Here is an 11,959-nt window from a genome sequence, read left to right on the forward strand (position 1 = left end):
AATCAGATTGTATTAAAATGAATAAAACCTTATATTAGAATAAATGCTATTAACATTATCATTAGATTGTATTGGCCCAGTATTAGCTGTAGTTCTTACCTAATACTGGGTTTGTCCATTTCTTCACTCTGTTCAATCCGAGGGCTGGCTTTATAGTTACTTATTTGCATATTTTCTAATGATGTATAGGATCTTTACAAGTTACAGCTGCCAAGATAAATGGCTTTCCATTACGTAGGTAATTTAATGTACTTTAATTATTTGTGTGACTTACTGTGTAATATATTAATGGTTAAAAGGAAGAAAGAAGTGACTGGAGATTGTTACATGGCATAATATTTTAAGTCCATGTTTCTTATTCCTTTAGTGTTATTCTGAGTTATTTTACTGAACAGTATTGGTGAGAGTAGGCACTGCTTACACTAAAACAGTAGTAAAAATGGTAAATGTTAGCAACAACCAGGGCTCTGGAGTTTTAAGTGAGTTCAGAGTGAGATTTTGTTGGGAAGGAAAGAGTGGTGTTGGTGGTGGGTGTGTTTACAAGTGTAAGTGGAAGATTTTGAGGCATTCAGTACAGGGGTCGGGAAAGGCCTTGTAAACTGAGGTGTGTATAGGTGAGTATGTCTGTGTATCATTTTTTTATGTTTGGCAAGTTACCCAAGAGCTATAAAAAATAATAATTTGTTTGCATTTAAGTGTACAACACTAGAACTAGGTGTGACAAATAGCTGCTGAAATTAGCGAGAGACAATATTCTCCAACATTGGCTCTAACTGTTTTTAAGATGCAGGTTCAAATATCTATCAGGGGGCTGTTCCACGAAGCGAGCTAACTCAGTAAGTCAGGCTTTTTAAGACGAGCCTGGCTTATTTTGCTCAAATTTTGGTTCCACGAAAGAGGCTCAGGATATAATTATCAATTTTCTTAATTTACTATAACATTTTGGAATGCCAATGAATGGATTAAATATGCTTACGCATTTAATCGGTCTGCAATTTTCATAATTAATTTTAATAGCACAATAAATGTTTCCTTTCCTTATAATTATGTCTTTATATTCATCAAATAGACGTATAAGTAACTCCTGTTCCGCAGGAGAGAAAAAAAGCAGCGCATTCCTTCACCTCTTTGAACATTTTTCTCAGCTTTTCAGGGCTCGATTACTGAGGCTGTGTAAATACCGTGTGCACATGCACAAGCCTTGATTACAAAAGCCTGGCTTGAATTAGTGGGAACAGGTTGAGTCTGAATTGCATTAGTGGAACGAAACTAGCTGGAAGTGAATTGTTTGGCTTATTCAAGCAAGGCTTACTTAAATAAGCGCCGCTTTTTTAAGCTCGCTTCGTGGAACAGCCCCCAGGAAACACAAAATCTAAGGATTAAATTGTTTCTTCCCCCACACCGCCGCTAGTCCACTTTAAAGTCAAAGAGTTTATATGTCCAACGCCACAGACAGTAAAAACGCTGGTAAAAAAAAAAAAGTTTAGCAAGTGAAACTTGCTTAAAAAACGCTGCTAGCTCAGCTCCCTCCCACTCCAGATATTAACTTCCTGTAGTTCCCTGAAAGTGTCATCCTATTGGCTGGTAGCTGCTTCATTTCTCAATTTATTGACTGGTTCTTCGTCCACAGTTTAAAAAAAAAAGCGTTGTCCTAGTAATTTCTTTGCGTGAGGTGTGTGCGTGTGAACTGCTTAAAATGTGTGAGAGCCCTTATTGACACAACCTTTAGAAAAACATCCAGTCTGGAATCATTCCTTTAATCTTAAGAATTAAACAAGGATTTTATGAGTAACGTGGGATGTCTGAAGCCCTAATGAAGTGGACAGTGAGTGAGGTCGGTTTAATTTTTAGAGAAGGTGAGTTATTTTTTTATTAAACGCAGTGAAACATTAGGTTGTTTTTGTTATTTTAAGGTTTTATTTTAAGAATCCCACAGTGACATCTGGTGGTCGGAGCTGTTGTAGCAGTCTGTTTTAACCCTCCTTTTATCATTGTAGTCAGTTTGACCCCAGTCAGTGTTAATTGGAATGAATCATTTTTGCTGTGATTTTTCATAAATAAAAGTGGAGAATCAAGTAAACAAAAAAACAAACAAAAAAAATAAATCCATGCATCAGTGTGTTCTTTGACTGGTGAAGGTTGTTTTAGCTGTTTAAGATCATTATTTTTCATATACAGCTCTGGAAAAAAAATAAGAGACCACTTAAAAATGATGAGTTTCTTTGATTTTACCAATTTAAAACCTTTAAAAAATAATATAATCAATAGGAAGATGGATGATTAACATGAACTTGTTTTCTTTGCATTATTTGAGGTCTGAAGCTCTGCATCTTTTTGTTATTTCAGCCATTTTTCATTTGCTGCAAATAAATGCACTAAATTACTATATTTTATTTGGAATTCGGGAGAAATGTTGTTCGTAGTTTATAGAATAAAACAACAATGTTCAATTTACTCAAACATATACCTATTAATAGCAAAATCAGAAAAAATAATTCAGAAACTGAAGTGGTGTCTTAATTTTTTCCAGAGCTGTATGTGTTGAATAATATTCAGGTTACTGTGATAAGGAATTGTACAATCTTCAAAAAATTCCCCCTACTTTATGCCTCAACCATTTTTATAAATGGTCAAAATAAGCCCAATAATGAATGATGTTAGTAAATATAGGCTGAAAGTATAGTAAGTTGCCTCTTACTGAGGCAAAATATTTGTAGTCATTTATTTAGATTTTATTGAAAAGCTGCACCCCTTAATTTATTACAGATGTTAACTGCTAGGCACATGATATTTGCATATGATGTCCTGCTAAAAACACCATAGGTAATTCAACATAATCAGCAAGACCAAAATAAAATGCAGCATACACAATGCAATAATCTTAAGTCTGTTTACTAGTTAGGTAGTTTACCAACACAAGGTATGTTTTTGTCTGGACGAATGACAAGCTTTTCAACCATTTTGACCATCCAAAACCAGCTATCAGCAAAAGCTGGTCATCTGTCTAGATCATTTTGAAAACTCTATAATATATGAGACTAATGCATGGGAATATAGTTGCAGTAAACAATAAATGATAAATATACTAAATACTCAATGCATTATGAATGCACAACTCTGGACTTTCCGTATATATAGCTTTATTTATTATGTACAAAGGCCTTTTCAGGTATTGTTTATCCCTAAAGATGGACACAAACAGAAAAAGGTTACAGGTTTTCGGTTTATGGAAGACTAAATAATAGTGTAATTAAAGTAGAGGAGGAGCAGGAAAGAAAAGGTTCAGAGCCAAGACAAGACCAGACACATCCAACATTCGCTTATGTTGTGCTGAGACTGATATCTCTCTAAATGACAGAGCTGTAAACGTGTAAACGTTTAGACGTGTAAACGTGTGTATGTATTAAACTAACCGCCCTGTAAGCATGCAAAATGAACTGCAGAGTGGAGCTTATAACACTGGCCTCGTTTTGCACCAGCAGGGGGCGCTGTGGAGAGGCATGAACACAGCCTGCAGTGTTAATCTACAACATATCTTCAGCATTATGGTGATGGACATGAACTACATTCACTTCTTCTACAAAAGGAAACGCTCTGTATTGATCATATACTGGTATATTGATATTGTGTACGTGTTTATATACTGATTACTGATCAGCGATGGTGCAGAGACGCAGCCGTTCTGTAGGAGTAAGAAATCAGACAGCCCTCACAACCAACATAAAGCACTAGTTTGGGACATGGCAGTAACACAGTTGACTTGTGAATGTCACACACGGTAAGGGATCATGGGAAATGTAGTCTTTGTGGCCTCAGCTGGACACCAGACAGCAGAGACCAAAGAAACGCCTCTTCCTCTGCCGGACCAGAGGGTAGGGGGTCAGGTTTAGCAGGCTGCTATCGTCTGAAAGCACAAATATATCAGAATTAAAATTAGAATTAAAGAATAGAATAAATGCAATGAATAAAAAATGAATTAATTAATACTGCTGTTCAAACCATTTAACATTAACAAGCATTTGTGAAAGTGTTGATGATTTGTGTAAGGAAGTATATCTACAAAGTTTTCTGCAGAAGTTTCTGAGTTAAATTTTCTAGGGGTGAACATATATAAGGCAATAATGTAATAAAATATTTTCACTTTACAAAATTAACAAAGCAAGTTATTTGACCAATTTACAAAATAATATGCAATTCTACAGTTATTTAATAAATATACAGCTCAGACAACTTAAAAATGATGAGTTTCTTTCATTTTACCAATTTGAAAACATCTGGAATATAATCAAGAGGAAGATAGATGATCACAAGCCATCAAACCAAACTGAACTGCTTAAATGTTTGCATTAGGAGTGGCATAAAGTTATCCAAAAGCAGTGTGTAAGACTGGTGGAGGACAACATGCCAAGATGCATGGACACTGTGATTAAAAAACAGGGTTATTCCACCAAATATTGATTTCTGAACTCTTAAAACTTTATAAATATGAATTTGTTTTCTTTGCATTATTTCAGGTCTGAAAGCTCTGCATCTTTTTTGTTCTCATTTTCTGCAAATAAATGCTCTAAATGACAATTTTTTTATTTGGAGGCTCTGGTACTGTGTTGGGAGCCTCTAGTCTGAATAGTGGTAAAATCAGACTTTGCGAGATTCCTGGGAAACCCTTGCTGTGTGTATGGCCGAGCATTATCCTGCTGAACAATGCCAGTTAAAAGATGTACCACGAGGTAACACATGGCCACAGGATATCCTGCACATATTGCTGAGTTGTTAGTCTCCCTTGTATCACTTCCCACCTTCTCAAACTCTGACAACTGGGCAAAATTTCTTTGAGTGCATTGTAGAGGCATTTCTAACAGTCACTGAACCTTAAGTTCCCTCACCAAGAGGTACACTACCCAAAAGTAGCCTCTGAGCCTTTTATAGAGCAGTGGGTGAAGCACTCTTGTTACATGTGTGTCTAATCAGACCAAACCTGCATTGTGTGGTCAATGAGTGAATATATAATTATAAAAAAGTTATACTTGCTGTTTTCCCCTTCAGTCCACCATGTATGCAGACCTACACTTACTAAAAGACTGAACACCTGCACATACAGTTTGCTGATGTGTAAGAGTAATGATGCAGGTAAGCAGAGGAGTACCTTGATTCTTCAGCGGTAAAGGCATCGTCTCCCTGAGTTTACTGAGAAGATTCTTCATCTCTGTCATATCCCTACAGAAACATTCACCATCAGCAGGAGAACAAACACAGGAAAATACCTGCAGTGAACTTCCTCATTAAAACAGCCGCTTGGCCAAACATGCTAATGTGACTAATTGTAAATGGGAGCCACTTGCAGCCAATTAGCACAATATTATTTGCTTAATGCAAACAGATGACTGGTTGTTATTTATTAATTGTTAGCAATGCTGCTTATTTGTCCCAGCTGTGCCTTAAAGGTTCTACAATAACCTATGCAGAACCATGACAACTCAAAATAAACATCTAAATGCTTAAATTTTTTTGCATTAATGGAAAATATTCGTAGATGGTGCACAATTAAAACTTTTAGATATAGTTCCATAAATCACCAAAAAAATCCAAATAGGTAAAAGACATACTAAAGCCCTATTCGGATGGGATATTATTATTTCACACTCCTACTCAGTGATAAAACTTTTGCATCTGGACTGCAATAAAAAAAAAAAACAGGAGGACCAGTGAGTTTTTCATGACATCACGTTCAGTAGCTCCTTCATTTCCACTCTCTGTCCTGGATCTCCGTGGAAATGCACGGAAAAGGTGTAATTATGGTGTGTAGCAGTGGACGAATAGCTATTTTATTAAATGTGAGTTGATGAAACTCAGAGATGTGCGTCCGGATGGGACTAAAATTACCCGAGGACCACAGTGTTCAGTGAAAAACAGCAGGAAGTTCAGCCTGTAATTTACACATACATGGTCGTTTCCGGACGGGAATAAAGTCACAGAGGACCCCCATAAAAGAGAAAATTACCCGAGGACCCCCTGAGAAACTTATCTCGTCCAGATAGGGCTTACTATGCAGTGCAGTACTATGAGAGTCTAAAGAAAATGTACTGTGATGTTATTTGTTTTCATAAAATAAATATTTTTTTCTAATGTTTAGAGTTATTAGCGTTTATTGACAGCCATATTACATTACACCATGCAGACATTTTAGACAGATATTTAATGAATATTTTCTAAATACACACATATAATTTTGTACATATAATGATATAAAATCACAGGTTTTCCAGGTTTTACATAACGTGAATTTGGCAGTTCTTCACACATTATATAACAAAGTTTGTTTTTTTTTTGATAATTTTTAATTTTCTGTGTATTTCAAATCTGGTAATTTGTTTTTCTTTTCTTGTGCAAAATACTTATTTACAAACTATGTTTTGCACATATGCAAATCTGCAAGAAATCAAAGCAGGCAAAGCCTAATGGTTTAATTAACCTTTTTTGATTGTTATGATCCATCTAAAAATAGTTTGAGACCAATGGGATAGCTGGCCATAGTTCATGTCTCTAGGCTTTATAGTGTGGTCTGTGTAATTCAGTTAGAGCTGGTGATATTTGTTTTTACCTCTCGATGTTCTCGATATCGGTGGTGACGAGGCAGTGGGTCTGCTGCTCTACCGGAGATGAAGACGTTTCCTCCAGGATGGGAACATCTGAACTCTCCTCTTTCCGACTCTCCAACTTCAGTGCAGAATCTTTCCCTGTAACACACACAGCCAAAAACATTCTTACACACTACACTATCATACACTAACTCTAACACACTCTAGTCACTAACTAACTCTAACACACACTACACCAACATACACTGTCTTTACACACACAACACTAACGATATGTGTCTACCTTCTATTCACTTCAATGCAATTCTTTTTTTGCAGCGACTCGGTTCTGATACATCAGCTTACAGGCGCCTTGTGCTGAGCGACATCACCCTTTGGAGTCATCTATGGCACAGCCTAGACTAGTGCCTTACATTGTGGTGCATGTTTATACTTGTGCATTCGTGTAGCTGCGTCATTCTGCAGTTTAAACTGCTAAGACAGGATTGTGTACAGGGGAACACAAACCTCAACACACCAATTACAGCCATTGCTGGAGGTGCATATCTGGCTACAGTGTAGGCCATTGTGTAGGCTACAGCATAGCGTACACAGCTATGAGTACAGCATAGGTTTGAAACAGAAGTATTAATTGGCCTTTAATTACTAACAGACACTGAATACTAGAAAGATGAAAAATGTGGTATTACTACAATAGAAATTTTGAATCATCTGTAGAATCATCTTTAAAATACGTGGTAATATGCCTGTGGTATTGCAACAAATATTATTATATGGTAATGAGCATAGCATAATAATAGGAATTAGTCTACTGTATTGATGTAAAATCATGTAGTACAATAATAAAAATGGGTGAACCATAACCACAGAAGTTCAGAGTCGTACCTCTCCGGTGGAGCTGCAGAGATTCGAGCAGACACACTGACTTCAGCATCTCTGTCAGGTACATTTCCAGACAGCACTGCAGCTGGATAAACAGCCGGCAGATCTCCGGGTGGATCTCCCCATCCTCCGGCCTGTGAACGAGAACAAGAGAAAGCAGTGCTCAGTCTGAAGCTCACTCTCTCTCAGCTGCTCCCTGTTAACAGGTCACACTGCATGCTGGACCTCACAGTTTAAAACGAGTATAGTACAACAGGAAAAACATAACCCAGGCCTTTTCTCATTTAGTTTAACAGATAATCACAGTTTACTCCATCTAGTGTTGTATAGCACCCTCTTGAGGTAATAGGATTAGTAGTACCAGCGCAGACAAATCATCCTATCCAAGCCACCATCTTTTCGTGATTTTAAATAAAATTTTAAATCCAGAATTACTGTGAAAAGTTTGTTTCTGGATAGCATGGCTGCTTGTGAAATTACTGTATTACCCTAATAATAAGTACTGTGTATTCTCCATGTGACTGTGTGCACTGAAATGGGACCTTCATATCGTAACAGTTTTGTGCGAATGCACACACTGTTACACACTTAGAGGATACTGCAAGTTGCACTGTCCAAGATACAACCAACCAGAATATATAACTACAGTAACTAAAAAAATTAATCCATGTACTACATAAAAATAATGTAATGTATCAAAAATCTACAACAATACTAGTGCAAAACATTTATTGCATGCATGTTAATTGCAAACAAAAAAAAGCTTCATAGCAAAGAGCAAAACAGATTCAAAAACAAATTTAATATTAAAGATAAAAGACTAAATAAATAAATATTATCTTTTTTTTTTTTTTACAGATTTTCATTTAAACAATTTTAAGCTTTTAAATTTTAGCATATTTTTTGCTTAAAAAAAGACAAAACTACAACTTTAAAGTGTTATTAAAAAACTAACTAATCACAAAACTTTTACCTCAGCAGTGAAACATTATTTATGAAAATACTTTACAGCTCCACCCACTCAGCCTACAGCAGTTTAGCTTCAAACATTAGCTGGTTCCAATTACCGCTTAGATCGGGTCCAAAAAATCCTGCCTGAGCCCGACCCACCCCATAAACTGTCATTACGATTTAAACAATTTGTAAGTAGATTAAACAAATTGTAAGTAGAGCATTAAAACAGAGCTTTTTAAACACATTTTTGGGCTGTCTGAATGAGCAAAATCTGTTCCGAATGATGTTAATTAACATTGCAACATTGACGAAGCAAAGACCTATTATTTAATAGAAGGCTGTCTCAAACTGAAGGATCCTTTGATTCAGGCGAGAAATGCAGGCAATGTAAGACGCAACATATGTATCCTTTGCAGCCATTGGTCACCCACAATTCACTTCTCTATTTTAATGCAGAGGGACAAAAGAAAAAGAGCACCACAAAAATTGTGAAGTCCTACAATGGATTCATATTATCTCAATTGCAGTCTACACCTTGGAATGCCGTTACTCCGAATACAACACTTTGAACCTACCCATTCAGCCTTTACCAATTTACCCCATTCATTCTGCCTACAGCAGTTTAGCCCCACCCTTTCTGCCTACAGCAGTTTAGCTCCACCCATTCAGCCTGAGTAAAGTTATGTTTACACCTGATGCACTCCAACTGGTGTGAGGGTGCACGTGACAAAACTGTACCATCCAATTTCAGTACCTGACCTCAGTCTCTGGTCTAACTCTCTGGGCTGGATGCAGTCACTTCCTTCTCACAGCAAATATCTTAATGTCTGAGGTAAAAACCTTCTCTTAAAGGTAAATGCTGTTATATACTTGTATTAAAGTGTACCCTGATATTGCAGACAGTTTCTGATGAGCTGTTCTAGCCATCTCGCAGCCTTTAGTGCGGGTTTTCTGCATCTCTGCCCGTAGAGAGGGGCAGTCCACCGAAATCTCCCCCACCGAGATCACCAGCTCCCGATACAGCGCCACCAGAGTGTTGAACTCCTGAACAACCTAAAAGAGTAAGAACAGATTAAAGTAAATGGAACACCACTCTCCATGATCACACCTTTTTAGCCCAACAGTTAGTTCAGATTTAGTTTAGGTGGAGGACTATTGGTGTAAAAATTGCTTTAAGGCATCAGGTTGGTTTAGGTTGCAGTATGCTAGTATCCTGTTTGCAGGGTCACTGTGAGTCATTTCAGAGATTGCAATGATTTATCATAAATACACATTAATACACATTAGACTTTGACTATGTCTGCTTTTTTATTTAAAATGAGATGGCATGTCTTGATAACTCATCAACAAGTTGTAAACTTTCCAAATTCCCTAAACTCCATTAGCCACTAAAAACCCAAACCTCATAACCCTATTAAATCCCCAAACCCCTCTCAACCCTGTAAGCCATTAAACTCCATGGATTCCCCAAAACACTACAAGTCGCTTTGGACAAAAGCGTCTGCCAAATGTAATGTAATGTACAAACCCCATAACTCCCAACTACCAAAACCTTAAATCTCCCAAACTCCCCAAACCCCATGTACACCCCAAACACTCCAAACCTGATACACCTTCCAAACCCTAACAAATTCCAAATCTCATACACATCCCAAACTCCCCAAATCCCGTACAAATCCCAAACTCTCCAAACTTCATGTTCATCCCAAACTCTCCGAACCAGATACACCATCCAAACACCATAAACCTCCCAAACCCCATGCACATCCCAAACTCTCCAAACCCCATCCAAATCCCAAAGTCTCCAAACCCCATCCAAATCCCAAAGTCTCCAAACCTCATACGCATCCCAAACCCAATACACCAACCAAACTTCTCTTAAACTCCCCAAACCTAATACACCTCCCAAACTTCTATTAAACTCCCCAAACCCAATACACATCCCAAACTTCTCTTAAACTACTCAAACTCAATACACATTGCAATCTCTCTAAACCCAATACACATTCTAAATTACCCAAATCCAAGTCACCTCCCAAACTCCTCAAAGCCCATAGACCTCTCAAACTCCACAAACCCAATACACCTCCAAAAACTATCCGAACCCCACATACCTGCCAAACTTTCCAAATCCCCTTAACTCCCTTAACCCAAAACACTTCCTAATCTATTCAAACTGACACATGCCAGGTCCCCGGACCTCACACCCCTCCCAAACCCAATACAACTCCCAAACTCCCCAAACCCCATACATCTCACAAACACCAAACCCCTCAAAACTCCCCAAACCCCATACACCTCGCAAACCCTATATATCTCACAGACCCCATAACTTTAAAAACTCCACAAATGCTCTAGACTCCCTAAACCCCATTTACCTCTTAAATCCCCAAACTTTCTGAACTACCCAAACGACATACCCTTACTACAAAACTCCCCAAACACAATATAACTCAATGACTCCCCAACCCAATACATCTCCCATACTCCTCAAAACCAATTCACCTCCTAAACGCCCAAAATGCCCCCAAACCACATAATTATTACATCTCCCAACGTCCACAACTTACAACTAACCAATACCTCTACACACCTCCTAAACTCCCTAAACCCATAAACACCTCAGCCCCCCGCTGAGATACCCACCATCCTGCAGTCCGCTCCCTCCGCGCGCTCGTGCTCGCCGGGTTTGGCCAGCTGGAGGACGGGGCGGGTTTTGCGCCCTGCCGGAGCAGAACTCATACAGACTCATCCAGCGAGGAGACCACCACCACCTCCACCCTCTGCACACACACACGCGCGCTCAATCTCCCTCTCTCTCTCACACACACACACTTTAACACACGCACGCGCGCTCTTTCACTCTCAGTAAATTTTGCTTTTTGCTCGCTTTCCAATCAGTCGATCGATGTGTCACGCGCACCGCGGCTCCTCGTCTCGCGCATGAGCTCTTCCTCCTCTCTGCATTGCCACCGACTGCACGCGAGTCACCTTCGTCTCGAGGGCGAGATCAGAGAGCGTGCATGCTCGATACCGACAGCGGCCGATGTCAATCGATACCAATCGATAGCGATCGATCGTGAACCCCCCGCGCGCGCCCTCCTCACCGCCGCGGTGCTTTCATCGCTTCTGCGGATAAACCGAGTCTCGAGCGCTAACGGCTAAGGAGCGCGCGCACGAGAGAGAGAGAGCCGTAGAGTGAGAGAGAGAGAAAGATGCTGCTGTTCTGACCTCGCTATGCGCACCCGTTTTCAGACAAACCACGCCCATTTGTACTAGGATTGGATAGTTAGCTGATCAGTGTCCCGCGCCTCCGTGCTAGGACTGGCCAATGAGTCACAGAGTTTTGGACCGATGAAAATTGACTGCTAGCCAATCACGGTATACGAGGGGAGGGGCTTGTTCGATGCAGTCGGTCCAGAATTGGGAACTATTCAACCAATCCTGGTGCAAAAATGGGGCGGGGCTTTGCGAACGAACAGAGTTCACGATCAGCACAGTATTCGCAAGTGTGAACTGGAATTGCC

General features: G+C 39.1%; 1 protein-coding gene across 1 annotated transcript; it reads right to left on the reverse strand.

Moving 5' to 3' along the window:
* Window positions 1-3,123: 3,123 nt before the first annotated feature.
* Window positions 3,124-11,659, reverse strand: rgs7bpa (regulator of G protein signaling 7 binding protein a). The gene is made up of 6 exons (XM_007247172.4): window positions 11,079-11,659; window positions 9,319-9,485; window positions 7,482-7,612; window positions 6,599-6,734; window positions 5,144-5,214; window positions 3,124-3,904 (listed from the first exon to the last, which is right to left on the reverse strand). Exons 1-6 carry the CDS (start codon window positions 11,172-11,174, stop codon window positions 3,813-3,815), a joined length of 693 nt encoding a protein of 230 aa, XP_007247234.2. The 5' UTR covers window positions 11,175-11,659; the 3' UTR covers window positions 3,124-3,812.
* Between the last annotated feature and the right edge of the window lie 300 nt (window positions 11,660-11,959).

This window comes from Astyanax mexicanus, chromosome 12, assembly GCF_023375975.1.
Source record: "Astyanax mexicanus isolate ESR-SI-001 chromosome 12, AstMex3_surface, whole genome shotgun sequence".
Taxonomy (NCBI): Eukaryota; Metazoa; Chordata; class Actinopteri; order Characiformes; family Acestrorhamphidae; genus Astyanax; species Astyanax mexicanus.